The sequence below is a fragment of the Motacilla alba genome, chromosome 9 (genome assembly GCF_015832195.1).
Source record: "Motacilla alba alba isolate MOTALB_02 chromosome 9, Motacilla_alba_V1.0_pri, whole genome shotgun sequence".
NCBI classification, from domain to species: Eukaryota; Metazoa; Chordata; class Aves; order Passeriformes; family Motacillidae; genus Motacilla; species Motacilla alba.
Window position 1 is genome coordinate 6,828,922 of NC_052024.1, and position 22,720 is coordinate 6,851,641.

The window sequence follows — 22,720 nt, forward strand, 5'->3', positions numbered from 1 at the left end:
CCACTTTACTGTAACATTGAAAAGCTGTTGGTCTGGGTCAAGTGAAAGAACAGTTGTGTCCCTGCAGTTATTCAAAGGAACATGAAGTCTGTAGTTACACACAATGGAATACTAATTTTAGTGAATGCTTACCTAACATGGACTTTGGTGGTGGAAAAATAAGGTCTACCAGAATTGCCATTCTCGAACAGCTACTTACTTTGCTCATGACAGATCACTTGATACACCTTTGTTCTGCCTTTTGTGTGAATATTGTACTTTTAAAGCTCCTTCTTCCAACGTACCGAGACAAAAGGTTTATATGAAATAAAGCAAGCAGGAAAAATAAGAAATGTGGATCACTGCTGTAGTTTCTTCTCCTTTGTAAGATTAAGGGAAGGAATGCAGTATATGTACCTCTCACCTTAAGTGAAAGCAAGTCCAAAATAATTCCATGCTGAAGCTTACAGTTAAACCCAGACAATCAAATATTAGTTATTTAACTTTTGACATCCCTGGTTACCTTGTCCTTGTTGCTTCCACTCTTGCTTGTGTATTTGTATCTCACATTTCTCTTTTCCAGCTGGAACTGTAATTCTGTTCCCAGGGGTGACTGAGAGCAGGGCAGCCATCTGTGGGGCAGTGGTTTTGCCTGGATCATCACAGCACAGCAGTCAGTCTCCAACCTGCCTCAAAAGCACCAAGTCCCAAAGCACAGCTTGGCACTGAAGTGAGGTTTTGTTCAGAGGAATCTGACCAGAATGGTGTTGAAAGCAAGAGCATGGCCATACTCAGGGTGACTGGGATAAATCCAGAATGGGACAGGTCACTGCCTTGTCTCTCACACAGGAGCCTACAGCAGCAATCCCACAGAAGAGCCAAACAGAAACATTTACAAAGCTGCACAAGGAACTGAACTTCAGCTCTGGGCTATGAGCAGTTTTAACACTTCATCAAAGGAGATGGGAGTTTTACTTTGGACAGTAGACTTTATTAGAAATTTTCTCCTCATTCATCAGTAAATTCACATTAAAATATGCTGAAGGCAGCTCAGTCTAAACATTTGACATTCTGCCCTAACAACAACTTCCAGTTTAAAAACTAGATAACTGATTCAGGCAGATAACTTGAAACATGTAAGAAACATAAACAGAAAGCAGCATCTTAAAAGAAAAAGGGATGAGCCTGAAAAACTGATACAATTCAGATGGAGCTGGGGAAAAAACCAGAATCAGTCACCCCAAGATGGGAAACAGTTAAATGAGAACTCCAGACGCTAAACAGATAAATAAACATTATAACCACACATACATTAAAAAGAAAACAAAGTACTTAGAGTTCATACCACATAAAAATTATAAATTTGTTTAAAAAAAAAAAGTGACAAGCTTCCTAAAATATGAATATCCTAAATTCTTGGGACAATGAACACTTTGTTATAAACTGCAGAACTTTGGAGGGACTAGATTTGGTCTTGAAAACAATGAACTGCACCTTACTGTTACCAAGTCCAGGAACTGATCTGACACATAAACCGTGTGTGTGTGTTCCCACATGTACGCACACAAACACCCCTGAAAATTGTTTCCTCTCATGTTTTTAAACCACATTATCTTATTTTAGACAATAGTCTGCTTTTTATTTTTAAACACTGGAGCTTTTAGATATTATAGGCCTAATTAGGTTGAGCACTGAACATGCAGAACAACTCTGCATACCAAGATTTAAATATTTTTCAAAAGTTACTGTCAAGACTTTTCCTTTGCTAATTTATTTTTGTTTATTGAGGTAAAGTGTAGGAGAGAGAAAGAAAAATTAAAATCATAATATTGAAAAATTCTCTGCCTGTAGGACACTGAATCTTGCAGGTCAGATTTTCTATTGGCATTTACCAGAAGCAACAAAGATAAACCAAACAGTGTATGAGAGATGAGAATTATAGCCTTCAGGACTGTAAACACAAAAGGCAACAGGTAACACATGAACCTCAATCAAATCAATGTTTTCACATTCTTTAGTAGTCCCCCACAGTGATCTGCTTTCACTGGTTCAGAAAAAAATACATATATTAAAAATTAAATAACACTTCAGTGTCCATCACAAAGATTTATATTTTGCTGTAAACAATTTTCTGCCATTTGCATTGATGAAGTCCAATGTGAGGCCAGAGGGTTCTAGATTTCTTATTGGTACTGTAAATAATTTTTCAGAGACAGAGGCAAAGGTAGAATTTCTATGTCATGCAGGCGGTCTCTGCCAAGAGCAAAACGAATTGATCTTCGGCACAAGTCCATTAAAGGCAGGGGTTCCGCTGGAAAAACAGGAGAAAGAAAAGAAAACAAAGAGTTAATTTTTCAGCATCTCCATTTACAGACAATTTTTTGTTTATGAACAGAGATTCTGTATTCTATCGACCACTCCCAAAGATAGTAATGGTATTGGGAAAACCTTTGTATCTTGAGGCAATTAAGATAATCAATAGAAGCCAAGGCAGAATTTTCTACATTTCACCCATAGTAAGGGGCTGCAAAGTTTCACACTGAGCTTCTTTATCTGAGAGGTTTAAATCAATAATGCCAAACCGCTCTTCAGGCTGCTCTACCAAGCATGAGAAGTTACTACATTTCCAGATCTCAAACAAGACAGGGAGTTTCTACTGTGTTTGTAACACAACATTCATCATTTTCTGTTAACATGAACTACACTGGCAACTTCTGACCTTTACATCCCAGCTCCTTCTGCATCTTAGGAACTGGAAATGGCACTTAGGGGTAAGCCAGCTTCTCAGCCAGCAGTGTTTTTCCTGCAACACTCTCTTAGCCTTTCTTTCTAGGAACTCCTTTGGAAGAAAAAAAGTAAACAAAACACCCTCCAAAATCTAGAGGAAACATAACCTTTTCCTCTGTGAATAAATTAGTGAAGGAGGATTTTGCTGACTGGAAGGCAGAGTGTGTGTTCCCATACGTATGCACACAAACACCCCCAAAATATATAAACAACATCTTCAGATGTCTTAAGTTTAATTTAAGCAAAGTGAATTAAGTATCTGCCAGAAATGCCTCGCTGATAGCAGTTTAGACTGGAGACCCAAACTCTGATCCCCAGCATCTCAAACCATCTCACCCCTATATCCCATCCTGGCCTGCAAAGCTAGCACAGAACTGCAGGAACATCATACAATTTCCACCTCATAGTAGCAAGAATCATCTCTGTGCCTGCAGTGCTGGCAATGGAAATCCTTCTGCCACGGGAGCTGGAATAGAGCTGTGAAGTCTTGTACCAGTTACTGCTATCTTTAAGAATTCCAACCAGATGGATTTTGTTGCACATGCTGGCTTAAAAAGGGAAGAACTTAAAAGATTAAAGGAAACTTTTCTTCTTTACATGATAAAAGAGTAGTAGCCTTAAAAACCTTACTAGCACTTTCAAATGGAGGGGAAAAAAAGTATTGTGCCTATATTGCAATGATAACATTTTATAAACTTGACAGATTTCTTACAAGTGCTCAACACTGTACAGCACTCAGTGGTTTTATCAAGATCAGTTGGATGAGCCACGTGCAGATTTACACACACTGCCTAGTGGAAGGTGTCCCCTCATGGCAGGGGGGTGGAACCACATGACCTTTAAGGTCCCTTTTAGGGACCATTCCATGACTTTATTCTGTAATTCTGTGTTAAATCTATCAATCTGTTACCTGATATTTCTAAAACTACTTGGAAAAAAATCATTACAAAGCACAAAATACCCAGTTAAGGACCAGATTTATATGCTAGAATTGTCTGCTCTGGTGACACACCACCGTCTTAATGGATTTTCCATCATTCATCCCAACATCACATTTGATTTGTGTTGTCCACAGTTCACTATATTTCCCCAAAGTGGCAGCAAAAAAGCTTAGAAAGCATTCTGAAAGACTAAAAAGCTTTTTTAGCTCATAACCACTTCAGTGACTTGATATGGAGTCTACTTCTTGACAATACACCCCATTGATAATTTTACCTATTAAAAATTACAAAATAAGAGCTCTCACATTCCATTAATAAAGCAACATTTTCTCTGCATAGGTGATCTTAGTTTCCCTTTTTTTCCACAGCAGAATTATGGATGTTAAATCTTAAAGGATGAAACTGTGAAATTCATTAACCAGGATTAATAAGCAGGAGCAAAAAAAGCTCATGAGTTCTGGGACACAGAATACAACACATCTTACAAGCCTTACACCATAAACAACAATTTTCTGAGTATCTTCCCACAATCTCTGAGGTCCCATTAGGAAGATATAAAATGAGGACTAGGAGTGTTTAAAGCCATTAACTGACCATGTGGTCTCTTTTTTTTCCTAGACAAAGGAATATGTAAAATGTAACCATCTGTGCAGCCAGGCACAGTGTCTAATCCCAAACTTCAAAACGCAATTTAAGGAAAGGTTAAATTATTTTTCAAGCTTGAAATGCTAAATGAATGTCTCCTGTCTCACTTCTACAGGGAATTTTTAAATGCTGAAGAAAATGCCCTCAAGTGTTTGCAACAGCTGCTAAATTGCACATACTAAATGTGTTTTTGCAACTTGAAAATTGAACTATATTCTTTTTATTCTACCCGACAGTAGTTCAAACCTACAACAAATTCAGAACAGGTTAGTCCTACAACACTAAATAAAAATTATGTTTTCTGGGGTGCTGGCTGTAGGAACTTGAGAAAAAATGGTAATAATAGCATTTTAAGTTAAAAGCGTATGTAGCTGTGCATAGTCCTAAATGAATAAAAATTAAATTCAGAAAAATAAATAATCTTAGTTTTGAAACAGTTTATGGGACAAAGACAGAACTCTAAGATTAAAGACTGACAATTCTCAGGCAGCCTAACCTGATAGAACTATTATTAACCACTTGGTGTTTACCTTAATGCTGGCACTCCCCTTTCACCACATCTCACATTTTCACCATGCATTTCACAAAGCAGGAATCAAAGTGCCAGGAGTAACTCAGTCCTTCCAGAGGGGAAAGGACTGGTTCCACCTGAGGATGTTGCCATGCCAGCTGAAACACGCACACAGACCCGGTGCACCCAAAACACTCCACAGCACATTCAAATGTTCAAATCATACTTCCAAAATGCTGTTTTCATTTGAGATCTTAGAAATACTGCTGAGAACAGTCTAATAATGCAAGAGATGGGAAGATGAATACTCTGAAGATACATCATTAGATTTAACTTGGCTACAGAAAAAGCCTCTTTCACACCTTTAAATATTTACCTTCGAAAAACTTTTCAATTCAGGGATATTAACTCTTTGTTAGAACATCCCACTAATTCTAATGCCTGTTAGGTGTACCAAGAGTTGTGTTTTTAAAACAACCCCCAATGGATTGGAACTGAAACATTCAAGGCCCCCAGAAGAGCCTGAACTAACCATTTTTCCAAAGTTATGTGAACTCCGGTAAAGTCCTTGCCATTAGGAAAAAAAAAAAAGAGGAGTGAATTGTTGAGCTGGAATGCAAAATTGCAAAGAAAACATGATTCACAAGAATGGCTCTTTGTACTAAATTCTCAACCAGGCTAAGAAATCCAAGGTGAGACACTCCAGGGCAAGGGAGCGAGCTTTGCACAGGAAACCCAGCGCTTCCTCTGGGCTGCAGCAGCACCCGGAGACAAACTGCAGCCTGTGGGCAACAGCTCCACGCCTGGGCCAACCCCAGGCACCTTCCTACCACTCTGTAACCAACCACCTCCTCATCTGCAGTGTACTCGGAGACCTCTTCACCCAAAGGTAGCTCCTCAAATCTGCCACATTACAGAAAAGTATTTCTCAAGAAAAGAAAAAATGAATTTAAAAAATACCGCTTAATTGACATGTCAGAGTTTAACTCCTGTGTCTCCCCTTTTGGCACCAGTAGTTTAAAAAAAGACCCATTTGCAAACCTTCCTTTCCATACACTACAGTCACACCCAGGGGGACACTTGGGCAGCACAACCACAGCCACTCTTACCCAGAGCTGCATTTCACCAAGAGGGCCACAATATGGCTCAAATGGCTACTTAACATAGTAGCTAATAACCTAAAACTCGCTTTAATAGATATTTGGTTAATTACATTAATTAAAACAGGTATTAAGTAACTATTCAGCTGTTAATAACACAAAATAACTGTGTTATTATACATATAGATATAGTCATTCTAATGGTGTCACTGCTCGGTTAAGGACCAAGACAAAGAACCAGACACAACCCTGTGCTTGTGAGCATTCCTCCAGTGCACATACATTTTTGAGAGCAATTTGCACATCATTACCAGCTGCAAAGTTCATTTAGTTTTGGCAACCTGTAGTTATTTAACAATCTGGCACTCCAGCAAGGCTGCCTCCTCTCTGCAAACAGGCTTTTGCAGTGGAGATAAAGTCATCGAGCAGCTGATAACACTAAATGTTATTAACTGCAACGTTACATAAGGCTCACACAAAAGAGCAGCTCTTAGCAGAAAACACTTATTTGCCAAATGACAATATTATTTTTTAAAATAAATTTGTAAAGCTCTAACAGCACTTCATGTTCATGGCTTTCATTAATCTATGAAGAATGTATTTTTATCTCGTGTTATAAAAGCAGAGATGAGTGGGAACCACAATCAGCAAAATTAAAGCTGGGTGAAAGACAAAGGAAGTTTTCAGAACCGATGCCAACAGAACTTAGGAAAAAAATTTTTTGAAGTTATTTTATGTACATACCTAAGACACCAAACTACCTTATACTTTAAGAGTTTTCACCTTAAACTTATATTCAGCACTTATATTCAGCAATCCATGCTAATGTTAACAATTGCTGAATGGCAGTTTTAAAGTCAGATTTAAAAAAACAAAACACTCAGCTGATGTCTCCCTGATCTGAGGGACAATCCTCTGTCCCCTGCCAGGGCACCCGAGTGCCCACCAAGTGCCCACTGTACAGACCGCAGCATGCTTTTGTTAAATTATTTTTTCCTCAATTTTCATCCTTCCTCCAGTTATTAACACACCTGCTAAGAGGTAATGTGGCCTAAGTGCTTCCATTAGGGTGATTTAGAGTATGCAGAAAGTTGTAACTAGCATTTAATTATCATGCACAATAAGCATATAAATATATGTAAGCCAGGAGTTTTCCTTCCAACCTTTGTGTCAAAGCCTAATTATTGTTTTAATTTTACACAGTACAGGCCAAATTCTTTCCAAGGCATAATAGGGTACATAAATACACCCCTTGTGACATATTTATGGCTTCCCTGATGCAACTGATGGAAAATTTGAGTTGTGTTCCTCAAATGGCACAATCTAGAGAAAGGAAATTGCAAATAATATATTAAAGAACACAGGCTATGACCAGCCATAAAAAATGCTAATAAATCTCCTAACAGCAATGGAAGCTCAGACAAAGGATAACACTTATCTATTTTCCCCACAGGTATCTTTAAGCCCTGCCACCTAAACCAGTGAAGCACCTTAGAGATCCTATTTAAATCACGGTCCAAGCAATCCAGAGCAGTCACCTCTCTGAAGAACTCTGCAATCCCAAAGGGCAGGGTGTGATTTTCAGGAGAGCACTGTCATTTTCCCCAAAGTCACAGCTTTATCCATCCCCCCACCTCCCACCGGCAGCCCCTTCCCAGCAGCTGGCAGCTTTAGCCCGTGTCTTCCAAAGCTCCCGGGTGGCAGATGGGAGATTCTGTGTTATCAGGCACGGCTGATAAGGGGACACTGTCTCCAGCAGTTGTCTGCCAGCACAAATAAAGCTTTGTGCTGTCCACACCCGCCCTTGCTTTTAGCAGGCATGGTGGGGAAGGTGAAATACATAAAACACCTCCAACACCGCCCTGTATTTGAGCTCACCCGCATCCCACAAAAATTCAGCACTTGAAATTTAATATGTTAAAGGGAGAAAGGAAGGCGAGAAAGCTTGAACAGAGGAAGGACTCAAGGGTAACCCTCCCCCCCAGTCCTCCTCTGCATACCTTGGGCTGGGAAGGGAGAATTCGTTTACAGGTTTATCTTTTAAGTGTTAAATGCAGTTAAGGGCAGATCAAAACCTGAATCAAGCAGCATTTAGCAGAATTAAGCTGAAAAAGCAGCAGTGAACAAGCAGATATTCTGCAACATCATTTGTTTCCAGTTAATGCTCTCCAGCTGTGCTTTCTTGAGAGGAAAATGGTTGAAAAGCAGAACAGAATGAAAACAACCAAAACCAAGCCCCAAAGCCAGTGGCTGTTGCATACAAGTAGAGATATTATAAAAGAAAGGCCTTTTAAAATCAAGCTTTGCTCTGCTGAATTACCAGCAAGCCTGTTACTTCTTCCAAGTGCAGCTAGCTAACTTCCCATGTGAAAAATCGTAAGAGTGAAAGCAGTTAACACAACAAGCTATTCTAGTAACAGAACCATTTACACCTGTAATAACAAAAGATCTGTCCCATGAGAATCTAGAAAAGAAAAATGTAAACATCTGAGTAAAACAAAAAGTCTTAGCATGTACACACAAAACACCTTTTAACCAATGAATTAAATGGCAAGAAAACTACTAGCCAAAGTTAAACACAAACTCTGTAAAACTATATAAAAATAAGTTATGTGAATAAAAAATAAGCTTTTCTACATAAAGAAACTGAGTCCTGTCTGCTTATTATTGCAACAAGTGGCCTCTTGTTATGGGTTGGATAAAGAATCTGTCCTTTAAGCACAAATGCACAGCTCCATGTAATGCCTTTTTTGCAATTCAGAGTTTGAAATCTCCTGGGAGGTTTCACAAGACACACAAGACTCAGACAACTGATCCTGACTCAGGAACACCAGAGCCTAAATTCAATTAATTCAACACAGGCTTAAAATTCCCCCCTAAAGATTTCAATGTAGTAGGCTTAAGCATAGGCCTAAACATTTATCATACTGGTTATAGGAGTGTTCTTAGAAAAGTAATTTTTGCCTGTGTACATTTGTAGGAAAGCTGTATTTATAGTCATACACATCTACACCTGCAGCAACGCCTCTGAGGAGCTCCTTGTGGTCTCTAATAGTTCCCACCCTCTAGACAGGTTTATGATCCACCCAAAAAGGGCCCTGACCCACCACATTTCATTTGAATAACAGGCACAGTACAAAGTCTAGCCCAGGCCAAATCTACATGCACACCTTACTGTGGAAACTCACCTGAAAATCTTCTCTGAATTACAACTGCTAATTTAAACATACATATGCGTCATAATAATCCAATTTCCACCACCAAAATCAAGGGTATAACTCATATTTTAAAACTTTTTACTGCACTATTTCCACAGTTTAGATTACTAAATTGTACTACTCTATCTGATTCAGAAACTGCAAAACAGTCAGATAATAAAGAATTTTAACAGGAAACAAGTGGCTTTTTAAAAATGCAGCAAAGCTGTGTAATAAACTTGTTTTTCAATATCTTGATAAATTTGCATGGTGACAAAGAGCACAAGCAAAAACAGTGGCCATTTCCCTTCTGAAAGAGAAAGGACACGTGAATTTGTTCCCTATGTGCATCAGGCAAATGCAAATAAGGAGGATGGACTGGAAAGATTTCCTTTCTGGCCTTGATTTGTTTGCTCTTCTCCTCCCCTCAGATATTTCCACATTTCAAGCTTTGCTCTTGAACACAATGTGAAGGTAAATTGGGACAAGTTACTTCAGTGATGATTTAAATGTCCTGTAGTACCAAAGACACTAAAAATTAATAGACACTCTTTAAAACCAACAAACAAAACCATGTGCTTGACATCAGAGATGAGCCTAAGCTCCAACCACAGGCTCCTTGGCTCCTCCCTGATCAACCTTCCTCAAATTTACCACGTTGAGAATGAAGACTTGGCTCAGATTAATCTGTAATGTATACTTTATAGCTTTTAATCTCAGAAATACATTTATCACCATTAAATTCAGCTTGTGTGCCAGCCCATAAAGAGGGGGGTTAAAATATATCAAGGTGAGAGAAGATTAAAGCTAGGATGAGAATTTCACTGAGTAGATGCACTGGAGTTCAAAGACAATGTTGTTCAGGGGTTATGGACAGATTTATAGAAAAAGTAATAACAGAAAAAGTTGAAAGAAAGTTCAGGATTCAAGGACAAATCACTGCAGACAACTATTGCAACAGGCACCTGCACACTGTGAGCAACATCCTGACTGAAATATGCTGAAACAATTCCCTGCATTTTATCTCTTCATGAGATGTGCTTCATAAACGGGCATATAAAATAGCACACACAGGTACACACCTGTAACTGCCTTTACGGCTGTGAACAAGTCCTTATTGCTCAGGAAAGGGGAGCAGGAAGTCAAAGATATTTTTGGCGAACGTCTTCCAATTCCTTTAATTAATTTACACATTTCTGCCTTAATAGCATGACAGCAGATGAGGAGATGTCTTGGTGGGAAACCTAATCATACTGATTAAAATATCCTAAAATTCAAACTTGTACATTTTCACAGCTGTTCCTAAATACTTTTTTTTTTTTTTGGGGGGGGTTAGCTAATCAAGGATGAGAGGGGGAGAAGGAAAAGGGAAGAGAATGAATGAGAAGCATGCGAAGAACCAAAATGTTGGCACTATGTGCTGAACCCAATGAGTCCCTGGTTGCCTGACTGCCCCCTCTGCCCTTCTCCCATTTGCCTCTTTTCTACCTGTTCCATTTTGTGTGACATATCCATTGTGTGAGACAATGAAGTACTCCCTGTCACCTTTTCTTGTGTTGTGCCCAGCATGCTGGAGCCTCACCACGATTTCTCCACACTACCACACTGAAATAACACACCCTCAATCAACATTTCCACTGCTTACAGCTCCCATCTTCAGCTGGAACCTCTCACAATAGTTTCCTGTGTGCGTGTAAGTATTACACCAAAGTTGTTTACCCTAGTTAGCAATTAAATTGATTCAAAGCATTTTTTGCACCACAGTTTCACCATATTGACAGGGATGACTCACCTACTTATATTAGTACAGATTGTGCTGAGCTGTTTAAGACAACTAATATTTGACTACATTCCTCATATCATTGTTAAATGACATTTTCTCCAACTACTTTAATTTAAATTACCCAGAGGCTCCAACATATGCAGATTTTCTCAAACCAAGCAAAAAAAATTACAGCAGCATGTCATTTAAATTTTAATGCAGTTGTATACAAGCTAATGATCTCTAGTGGAGATTTACAAACAATAAACCTGACTCATCACTTTATTATTCTAGTTTTGGTATTAACAGAATTACATTGGAATAAATCTGGAGCCATGAAGTTGCAATTAAGCTCAATATAATGAATTTGATCCCATTAGTTTAGTACCATTTATATTTTGGACTTGTTGAAAGTGATTTTTTTTCTTAAGCACCATAATCTTCACCAGCAGTAAATGGGTACTGGAGATGATCTGAATTATTTTCATACTGAATTTAGGATTCATCATTGTTCCTGGCATGCAAACACAGCTGATGCTCTCTGAACACATTTCTAAAGCGTTCAGTTTGAACACAAATACACTCTCATAGCACAGATAGAGCACACAGGGCTGCCTCCACTCACCATTGTGCAGCTCTTCTCAATTACAAACTCTTGTTACCATCTTTCAATGCTGGCAAAGCTTTGTCTGAAATATCACACCCCTTTGCCCCACCTACAATCAGCACTCCTGCCCTGTCATCTTACAAACCCACTTTCTGAGAAATGTGAGTGTGGAAAGAGGTCTTCCAAATTATGCATTCTACAGGCACTGTATGAGATTTGTTATCAGCTCCTCAAGCCTCTGAAGCACCAGCACAAATCCAGTGATGGGATGGGAGAGATGAGAGGGTAGGTGGGCTACAGAGTGGTTTGCCACTGAAGTGGCTTTTCTTGTTCCCACGCATGTGGGGTAGGGGGATACAGCATGAAGACAAACACTAAAACTCACAGAAACACCCCCAGGAATTGCACAGAGGATTCTTAGAATCTGATAGCTAACTTGAGTTTTTCTCACACTGAATTTCTTCAGCTCTAGGGCAGCATCACTGAGCAAAGCTTGCCTGTACTTGGTCCTTCTGGGTACACGGACAGCAGGAGCCATTCTCTTTGAGCTGCCTTCTCTGGCCAGAACGGCTGAAAGGGGGGTGACAGCAGGGATGGACCTGCTGCCATTCTCCAACCATCCATCAGCCTACTCCTCTACAACACTGCTTAATATATTTTGAGAACTCAGCCTGCAGGGTAACCACTCAGGACTTCTCCCTGTTCTCTGCAGCACACCAGATCCAGCCAACACATTTCCTCAGGATCTCCCAAACTCCACACAATGACTGTCCCCCAGGGGTGCTCACTTGTCTTTCCAATGAATTCGGGCACAAAGGGGAGGATAAGGAATGACGTGGGTGACATTAACCCCAGCCCTCTCCTCCTCACGTATCTCCCAAGCTTCATGCTTGGTCCTTCCTTGGTGGTTTTAGGGCCACCATCTGCACAGGACCCCACAGATTCAAGACCAGGAGGAGAAGAGGAGAAAGCCAGGAGCAGCTGAAGCCCTGGGTGCTGTGGCTGTGCTCTGGGGTTATTGCTTCTCACCGATTCATTAGCAAACACACCCTGTCCATAAACAGCCTGTTCCAGCTCGCTCTGCCCCAGCTGCCAGCTGGCAGCAGATGCACAGGTGTAAATGAAAGCATCATTTGGCCTGCAGGAAAGCTATTATGAACAAAGATTTATCTAGAATTTCAGGTCCCAAAGTCAATCTGTGAGGCTGGCAATTAAAAAAGGCATCTGGGAACAACAAAGCAAAGCTGAGCAATTCCCCCACCTCTTTCATGTACTTGCACACCTGATTTCTTTAGGAAAGGGAATCTCATCCACCCACTAATATGGTTGATAGCAAATAAAAAACTAAAATGAAAGAAACTGAATATGTATGAAAAACCTTATCACAGTTTCTACATATTTGTGTTTTCAGATTCCTGAAGGCATTCAGGCAGGAGCTCAAGGTACTCAGTTCACTATTAACACGTATGTGTGATTAATATAATAGGAAAAAAAAATCCAATTTCTAGAATTCTACAACCTGAGCAGATGGGCAATAATTTAATACAAAATATAAACCATTTTCAACATGGTTTTAGCACCATTAGGGTCTATTTTCTGATCTGTGCATTGGTAAATATGCAGGTAACAGTTTTCTACAGTAAGTAAGTTTAAGCAAGCCCATACTGAGGTCCCACAATAAATGACTTGGTTCATTACAGTGCCAAGCAGACAGCACAGCTTGCTGAACACAATGAGGCTATTTCCAGCCCCTAAAACAGGGATGGGTTTTTGTCATTTTTGGGGGTTTTGACATTTTATTTACAGTTTGGAATATCAATTTTGAACTTACACAGTAAGATCTTCAATGGGAACAATAGTGGGGACTTCTGTTTTAGTTTCTTTTCAGGTACAGGACTATCAATTCGATGCTAAATTTCCACTATGTTTTAATAGATTCTGGACAGAGTCCTTGACTATCAGCCTCATATTTTGAACACTAATTTTTAGGGTTTTTTTAATGAGATTACAAAACCAAAAAGGTGAGACACAAATATCAATCCCACTTTAAGCTTGTATGGCACATATAAACATATGTATAATTTTAATAGTGTATATATATAAACTCCATTCTGACTCTTTTCAGTCAAATCTTCTGACCTGCTAGACCATTTGTCTTATTTTCTGTCTTATCAACTGGCTGCTTCCCTATCTTCTAATCTCCTACTCTCAAACAATGTCACTGAGTGAACTGGGGTTTAAAAGAGCAACTCTGAGTCTGGAAACACCAGGCACAGAGTATTTTACTTGTTTTATCTAAAAATCTAGGTGACATTGGTGCAACAGATGAAATGCTAAATTATAAGCCTAAATTTTTTAAAATGGTACTTAGTCCAAAATACAACTCTCCCAATTCAGAATTACACAGAGCACAAAGCAAGGCTTCCCACAGAATTCCTTCTGCTCCCTGGCGACTCAGCCTTTTTGACTCTACCAGCACTGTCAGCAAAGCCAAAGGGATTTTTGCCAGGGTAAATACTGCTAAATGGGGTCCCCCATCCATATATATTTCACTTTATCTCTGTTGCCAAGTCCTTTCTGATTGCCAAGTCAATCTGCCTGTAAGATTAACTGGATTTTTCTTCCCAAGCACTCAGAGTTTTGAGATAAATGCTGGCTCCTCGGGCATAGGAACACACCCAGGCCATTCCGATGTCTTGGATATTTCTTAACTAATTAAGTTAATCATGTAGACAATGACTGAGCAAAAAGCTATACAGAGCTTTCCAAAACCACCCTTCTCAGGGGTGGGAACAGCCAACCAGAGCAGACTTCCTGGGGAGCATTCCAAACCCATCCTCTAAACCCATGGCATTAGTTTGTTGTTTACTTTGGATTTGCTTTTACCCCAGGAGGAGAGACCAAGACCTCGTGCTTGTTTTACATCTTATTCAACCATACAGAGAATCAAACCCACAACCCCAAAGCAGACTGCAGTCCAGCAGTAAGGGGAAAAACACTATTCCCAGAGTGCTGAGACCCGGTTTGCATCTCCTTGTCCTTTCAAAAATCAGAAATAAATTCTTCAATAAGAAGGACTAACACAAGAAGGAAGATACTTTCCTTCAGAGCTGGGAGACAGCAGCAAAACCAAAGGGGCACCAGAGGAAAGAGAACTGGGCTGACTTTATCCTTCCAAGCACCTTCCAGCTCAAAAGGTAATGAGGAAAGAAGGGCAGTGACCACCCAGATACCTCCCTGGGAACTCAAAATGCAGCTCTGCGTGTGCTGCAGTGACAGAGGGCAGACGTGGAGCCCTCCACAGCCTGTCCCTCCTGCTTTCCACTGCAGACATTCCCAGGGAGGCAGGGCATGCTTCCTCCTGCTGACTGACTCCCTGCCTGGGAAAGTTGAGAGAGCAGGAGATTCCTAGTGGACAAAGACAAAAGCAATTTGGGAGTGGCCAGCACCACACCAAGATCAGTGTTAAAATGCCAATGAATAAAGGAAATATAAAGACTTTCCTTTCTCTGTGTTTCTGTTCAGTGCATTGCTTTTATCATCTCTGCTTGACTTATTTGAATGCTGATGTCATGAATTTCACATTCTGAATAAAATATTTTTATCACATATCCTGTAATTTTCATTTACTGACATAAAACCACAATTCTGGGCTTTGGATATTTGGAATCTTGGTAGCAATTGAAATATGCATTTCACTGTCTCTCAGGTAACTTTCCAGATTAGTAAAAAGGGCAATGTTTTAATTTTTTTCCTTTCCTGAAGTATCTTCCAAAGACAAAAGCAGGAGTGTATATTTTTGCTCACTGCCTCTTGCTGGCAGGTAACATCAATTAAAACTGACCTTCCAGGACATTCTCCCCTTTAAAACAACAAAGCCAAATGACAATTCTTCAAAACTCCTGGTCCCCTCTCCCATTCAGCTTTAAACAAGAACTTTTATGCCTGGACAGAAGCAAACTCCATAGAGAGCAACTTGTATCACTGCCTGAGGGTCTCAGAGAAAAACAGCTCTCACCCTGCAGCAACACGAGACCACAGCCCTTCCAAGCAGATTTCCAGTGTGGACCAGGACTGGGCACATTGTGTTTGTAACCTTCCAGCATCATGTGAACACATTCCCAACAAAAAACATTTCATCCACTTCTCTCTTAGAAGCATCCCATATTATTTTACAAGCCAATTGTGCATGATACTTGTAATTTCATCAAATTCAGGCCTAGGATGATCCATATGGATTTAGCAATTACCACTGATAGGAAAGGTCTCAAAATTTTGCTGGTTCCAAAGATTATTCCCAAAGTATGCAAAGCTCAATTAATTTTATGTACATTTTTCCTTATGGGCTTTACCCAGTTTTGATGAAAGATCCAGCTTGTTGCCATGCTCTTGGCAGCAGGGATACAGTTCCTCCCTGAATTAAACTGTGCCACTCCCCACCAGAATTCCAACCATACTCAGGACTCCTGGTTCCTCTTAGGACAAGTGCACCAGAGGGGGAAAGGAGAGGGGATTTATCAGTAGTAACAAAATATTTAAAGTACTTCAGGGCAAGCCTACACGAATTTCTGTCTTCCCTAGGATCCCAATGCCTAGTGTCCCCTTAGATGCTGATGGCTCCCTACAGACATAGTGCTGTTCTAAATAGCTACTGCCTGCTTCCTTCCTGAAAACCCATTGCAGAGTTTGGCATTTCTTTTCCACTGTCTATCCAGGCCAAAGCTGCAGCTCAGAGAAAATGAAGGCAAACATCACCACGTAGACAGGTCAACACCAAAATTGTTTTTGGCTGACAGGTAGCCGTGACGACACCTGCCACGCTTTGGCTTTCCTGTTTCCCCAAAACACACCTCCTGGGCAGCATGGCCCATCAGACACACAAGTATTACAACAAATACACTGCTAATATCCAGCTACGCCCATTGCCATACAGATGGAATACATCCATAATGAATTTCCAACCCATTACTAAAACCTTAGTAATTAAAATTGACAATTAAACTAATTATATGTGCACGCACAAAGTAATCTAGAGCCCACGAAGCAGGGGAGTTGAAAGAATGACAAAGAAAGCAAAAAGTAAGCAAAGCAGCAGTTCCCTGGAGCCTCCAGCTCTTCTGAGGATTCCTCTGTGCAAGCTGTGCTCTGCAGATCTAACGTGGGGTATGGGCTTAACCCTGCAGAGCCTCACTAAAACTGCCTACTGGAAGCACTCAGCCACGTTTTTGGGAAACTCAGGAGAACGTAAAAGTAAGAACTGATATCTGAAATTTAAACGATGATTATTCCCCCACAGTGCTGTAAATTCATTTGTTTTTTCAATGTAATAAATAGCATGACACTCTGCATCTACCATTTGTGATAATTTCAAACATCACAACCCTGAAGTGTATCTGATAAGAGCAAATAGCACTTATGACATGCAACACCAGAACAGTTTGAATCTTATGCAGGTCTTTACCCCTGGGTTTCAGGAACAGTAATTTAAATTTCTAATGCACCTCTGTGACTCTGTTTTCTCCAAGGAGAAAAAGGCTGTTTCTTACTGCTCCTCTATGAACTGTGGGTAGTGCAAGGAGCCCCAGCCTGGCAGCAGTGCCAGCCACCCTGCTCAGCTCCTTCCCAAGAGCACCAGGCAGCCTGCAGGTGAGAAGCCCAGGCTACATTTTCCCAGGGATGTGGTCTGTGACATAAATGAGGCTGCTCCCTGAGCCTGCCTTCAAAAAACACTCTCAGGAACCCAGATCTGCCATTTCCTCCTTGAAATCTCTCACTCCTGGAAGGAAAGAGAAAAAATCCCTAAGCTTCCCTAGCAGTAAACATCTGCCAAGAAATTTTAAGTGTTCCCATCCAAACCCTCCTCCTTTTTCTTAAGCTTTCCATTTCTTGCCCTATTATAAATCACTCTGGGGAAAGACCACGGACTCCGACCATTTAAGAATGTTTCTAAGTGGTAAACCATCAAGTTTTACTAGACTCTTTAAAATAGTGTGGTCCATCTGCATAAACAAATGATACATTGCTTTTTCTACACTAATTATATGTTGCACAGACTAGCAGCCATAGAGACAAAGTTAAACCAGCCCCCATTATGGAAATAATAATTTGTTCTGAAGCAGAACAAAAATTGCAAGGGTTCAAGAAAGCTTTGGGGAAGGCACTAAAACTCTGCAAAGAATAGTTCACTTTCAGGAGCTCCAAAATAGTTTGTTAAATAACTGCAAAGTTTTGTTTTTTTAATTTGAGTAAAAGCATCTGACCTGTGGTTGGGCAACAAGCAGCACCTTTCAAAGTGCTGCATCTCTGGTACAGGACAGCAGGCACCTCTTTCCCTACAAGAGCTTCTCCTACACACCCCTTCCAGTTTTGCTAATCACCAGAAATGGCTGCTGATCTTTAGCTGGACCAGTGGAGGGTTGGAGCCTGGCAACCCCGGGCACAGTTCTGTGCAATCTCTCTCTGGTGTGCTCTGGACAGCATGTACCAGGGATGCTGCATTGTTCCTTTTGTTGGACTGGCTTTTGGCTAGCTTGAAGCAAGAAGTTTTTTCCCCTTCCCTTCAAACTGGGAATCCTCTGGCTGGGTTTTTTGGGTTTTTTTTTTGTTCCCTTGAGCTGTTTCTGGCTTGTTTTTCTTTTCAGCCCATCCAGGGAGCCGGTGGGACCACCCCGAACCTGAGACCCCAGAGGAACTGAACCAACACGAGCAAGGAGATTAAAACCCATCAGCTTCAGCCTCTGCGAGGAGGAGACCCACGGCAGAAATTCAACATGTTTCCATCTGCTCTGCCCCAGGAACTCCTCTTCCCCTTCACCACTTTGTTTTCTAAGCCATGTGGCCAGCCTGTGTATTTTTCTTCCCTGGCTTTTGTGGTTTGTTTTTTTTTTTTTTTTTTTTTTTTGGGGGGGGGGGTGTTTCTTTTGTTTAGTTGTTGTTCTGCTGGCAGTGGGTGGGTGGCTTTGTGTGTGTGGGTAGAGGGTGTCTGGGAATTTGCATTTATTCAATAATTCAATATATAATAATGCAACCCCCCACCTTTTTTTTCCTGTTAATAAATAGCTCTTTTTTCCCCGTTAATAAATAGTTCTTTTTTTCCCCCACTTTCACCTGCTGGTATCAATTTATCTCATTGGCAGAAGAAAAGGGAGTTACTGAAACCCTTTTTCCTTAGAGGAAATGCTCATTCCTGGGGGTTTTCTCCTGAAATTGGTCTCCAAAACCGAGATACCAAATCATTAAATGGAGGTGACCTTTCTGCCAGGCTGCCTTCCATGACAGTAGTTTTCACACAGTGAAGAATATTATCAAGATATTAACAGAATGAGCACCTGCCCCCTCCATGCAATGAAATATGCTCAGTTAAAAGCAATACTAAAGAAAGAAGTTCTGAAAACAAAGCAGCTGTGCCACTTGGGAGGAACAGCGAGAGGGACAGTGCATTAAACCACATGCTTGTTTCTTTCTTGTCACCAATAAAAATGAGTGAGGCAAAATACTTCTTTATTTTTCAATAACGTGGTAGAGATGCAACAATATCTAAGCTGGACAAATGAACTGTAACATCTGGTCACCTCTTGAGGAGCTACAGTGTTCATTTTGCTTAGCCTGGGCCGTTCACTTGGCTCACACACAGCACCTCTGTGGGACAGAAGGGCCAGACCTGGCCCTGAGCAAGCTGTGAAACCACCCTGTCCTGCATGGAGGGAGGGAGCCAGGGCTTTGGGAATGGCGTCAACCCCAGCAACCCCACTGCCCTCCTTCCCCAGGAACACACATGCCCTGCCTGCCTGTCCTGCTGCAGGGCAGGGCAGGAAAGCCAGCAACAGCAACCATGAGCCACCACAGCTTGACTCACTGCAGCTTTCTCTACCCTAAAATAAAGTTCCACCTTCACTTCAACTCAGTCACTGCTCATAAAAGGTAAAATATGGTCCCACAACCAGTGGCAACCATGGCATAAATTATTTACCAACAGTTTCATCACTCTGTCAGCATCCTTGCCTTTGAAGCACTATTACCAAACCAAGCTTTTAAAAAAAAAACCAAAAGGACTGCCTTTGAAGCATTCTTCTAAAGTAGGTGAAAAGAAAATGGCTCACCTAAGTGCCAGCAGTTCCTGCAAATAAGCCAAGAGGTGAAGTTACTCACTTGCCAGCACCAAGAGCCAGCCTGGGTACTGCTAACAAAACTCCCAGTGCTAATTTAGTAGCAAAAGTGCCTGTCAAATTCATTTTTCAGAAGATAAATACTGTCTTCTTATTCTGGTTTATCATGACAAGCTGGAAAGAATCACAGTGGCTGTTCAGGCAGGCAGGAATGACATCGAAGCACTCTGGGTTTGGATGTGCCTGGCCTAATTCCATTATTAAACCACTCAGTCTTGAAGAGCAAAGCTAGACATCACTCATTCCACACAGTCAGACTTATGAGTCTGAAAAAAATATCTCTTCCTTAAGCAGCTTTCAGCATATTTGAATAACAGTGACTGTGAAATATACTGAGAGCGTAACAGATGGCCTGCTCTGAGACTGGGCAGCAAAACATGCCAAGGGGACCGACACACAAAGTGTCTCAGTGGTGAATTATGGAGCGTGACTCCAAGGCAAAGCCCAGCCATGTCTCCAGCTCCTTCCAGTTCATAGCAAGGAAAAAAAAACAGCCTTCGACTTCCCTAATCCACTTTCCTGGTGCAGAACCATTAAATTGTATATGGTATATGAGTGCATTACATTAGTACAGTTCTAATGTTCTGACACTTGTATGCAATATTACAACGTTGAAGTCTGATCTAAGATTGACTAAATTTAGCTTGGGAGGGGAGATTGAAAGAACTCACACCACCAAACTTGTTAAAATGAAAGCAGTAATGAGGAGATGGGACAGAAAAACATCACATGTGGCAGCTCTCTGCATGAAGAACAACTGCTCAGGAAATACTACAAGTTTGGAAACAAAAGTGGTCCAAAATGAATACCAGAAATGAGCTGTGAAATAACCTCCTGAGCCAGACTATGGGAGTCTTATAATTTGGTACTTGTAGAATAGGAATGGAGGTGTGGAGATGAGAAAGATGCTAAAACTGTTCAGCCCAGAAAAACAAAGTCTTCAGGCAGATGAACAAAAGCCTTAAAAAAACAAAATGAAAGGGTCATTGAGTTTACTGTTTACTTGCTACTCTAAGTAATGCAGCACACACTTTCATTACCTGATTGAGCCTCATCTGAGAGCATGTTGAATTTCTTTCCCTTAACAAGTATTAGAGTAGCAAAAGGTCAGTTCCAACACCTAAAAATAAACTGGGAATTGGAAAAGGAATAAATAAAAATTTTTATTTTCTATCCTCTTAATACTCCAACAGGCACTGGAAAATGAAACACCGAATATACAGCTATAATCTAAAGAGAAATATTGTTTCCTACAGGACCTACAGGAAAGTTACTTTGCATTTTTGCAATAAACTTCTAGTTGCCTTCCATTCAAGGCCATTTAAAATAAACTGGTTTTGAAGAGATGGCTGAGGAATCCAATAAAACACACCTTTTTCGTTAATTTTTTAGTTTTATTTTTTAAATTGACTCCTGCTACAAAATATACCCACTATTACCATGGAGCAATGCAAAATGTGCCTTTCAAGCAGGCTCCACGTGGTGTGTGTGTTGGTTGGCAGCTCCCAGGCACGCTCTGGCTGGAGCAGCAGCACTGCAGCAGGGGCAGGGCTGGGCAGGTGACACAGGCTCACAGGACAGGTGGCTCTTCTTGCTGGTCACATCTGACTCCTGCTCCTGGAAGTCAGCCCCACTGACTCTTAAGCTGATGGATGAGCAACTGCTGCCCAAATTAAAGCTTGTCACTGCCCTATTCCAGACAGAGGGATAGTTCAAGGAAGGTGGGCCTCAGATAGAAACTGTTTTTCCTCAGAAAGTGCCTGGTTGGTTGAACAAAGCTGTGGCCTTTAGTTTAAATTAGTATTCAACTAAATTAATTTAGTTTAATTTTTGTATGTACTACCTGTCTTCACATCAGAGCTCCAACTACCCCTTCTGTCCTCCTGGAAGTCATTTAGGCAGACAAAAAAGAGTTTGGGAAAGCCCCTGTCCGCTCTGCACACAGTGGCACATGAGCACATTCAGAGTTGTGTCACTGGCTGAGGGAACTGCTAATTACAGTGCTTCTGAAATGGCTGGGTTTCAAGTTGATAATATGGTTAGAACTATTAGCTTCTTCCATTACCAGATGGGCTGGATAATGTGAAACACTTCCCAGGGTTGCTTAAATGACTGATTTGTAGCTGCAGGCACCTAGTAAGTTATGAATGATTGCTGATGTAAAAGAACAACTCTACTGGGAATGACAGTAATTAGTCTTTACAAAATTCAGTGAAACATTGTCAGGGAAAACAAGACATGTAAGTAATTTATGCACCAATTAAACAATTGTTAGAACTTGCAAAAATTTAAACCAGATAAATACTGCATATAACACGCAGCACCCGTGGATTTAAAATTGTATCTTAAAATACGACTTTTCTTTTACAAGAAATATATCCTAAGCAAAGAAAATAACACAGTGTTGTCAGCCTAAGTTACTTTTACCATCACCTATTGTTTTCTAAAATGTTTCTCATGTACTGTGAAACGATGTAAGTGGCCTCCCTTTCTCATTTTAGAATGAGTAAGAAAAGACAGCACTGAGCTGTTAGTATGTTATGCCAATAAATCTCACCTACTGTCAACTACTTAGGACTGTATTTAAATGTCACTAGATACCACAAAAGGCTTTAAATGTTCCTGATTTGCCAGTCCAGCTACAGTTTGCCATGAATCAAAAATAATTTTGTTAGGGTTCAGTTATTTACAGGGCTCAGCACATCGAGTTAACCAGATGAGAAATTGTGCCTTGAGAAAAAGCACAATGTGTCACGACCTGCTTCTACCTCCTGTTAACCAGACAGGCTGAGGCTTACTCAGCTATCATCACACACTTCACAGCCTGCCAACCAAAGTATTTCCTTTTAAAGTAAACATTTGAATTACAGATTATAAAAAGCAGTCTGTTTTAGCAGTTGCTTTGTCAATCCCTGCCTTTTCAAGTCTTGCCTTACCTACTCAACATGAAGAGAACATGTCTCTAAAATGAACAGACCACACCAAAATTCTCGCTGCAGATGTGCTGGGTAACAGGAGAAAAAGAT

General features: G+C 40.6%; 1 protein-coding gene across 2 annotated transcripts in view; it reads right to left on the minus strand.

Annotated features, from left to right (window-relative positions):
- Nucleotides 1-1,740: 1,740 nt before the first annotated feature.
- SPSB4 (splA/ryanodine receptor domain and SOCS box containing 4) overlaps nt 1,741-22,720 on the minus strand; it is an 80,860-nt gene continuing 59,880 nt past the window's right edge. For both annotated transcript variants that reach the window (XM_038145690.1, XM_038145689.1), the window contains exon 3: nt 1,741-2,290. In XM_038145690.1, the coding sequence (XP_038001618.1) occupies nt 2,163-2,290 (128 nt within the window). In that variant the 3' untranslated portion in view covers nt 1,741-2,162. The remainder of the gene's footprint in view (nt 2,291-22,720) is intronic.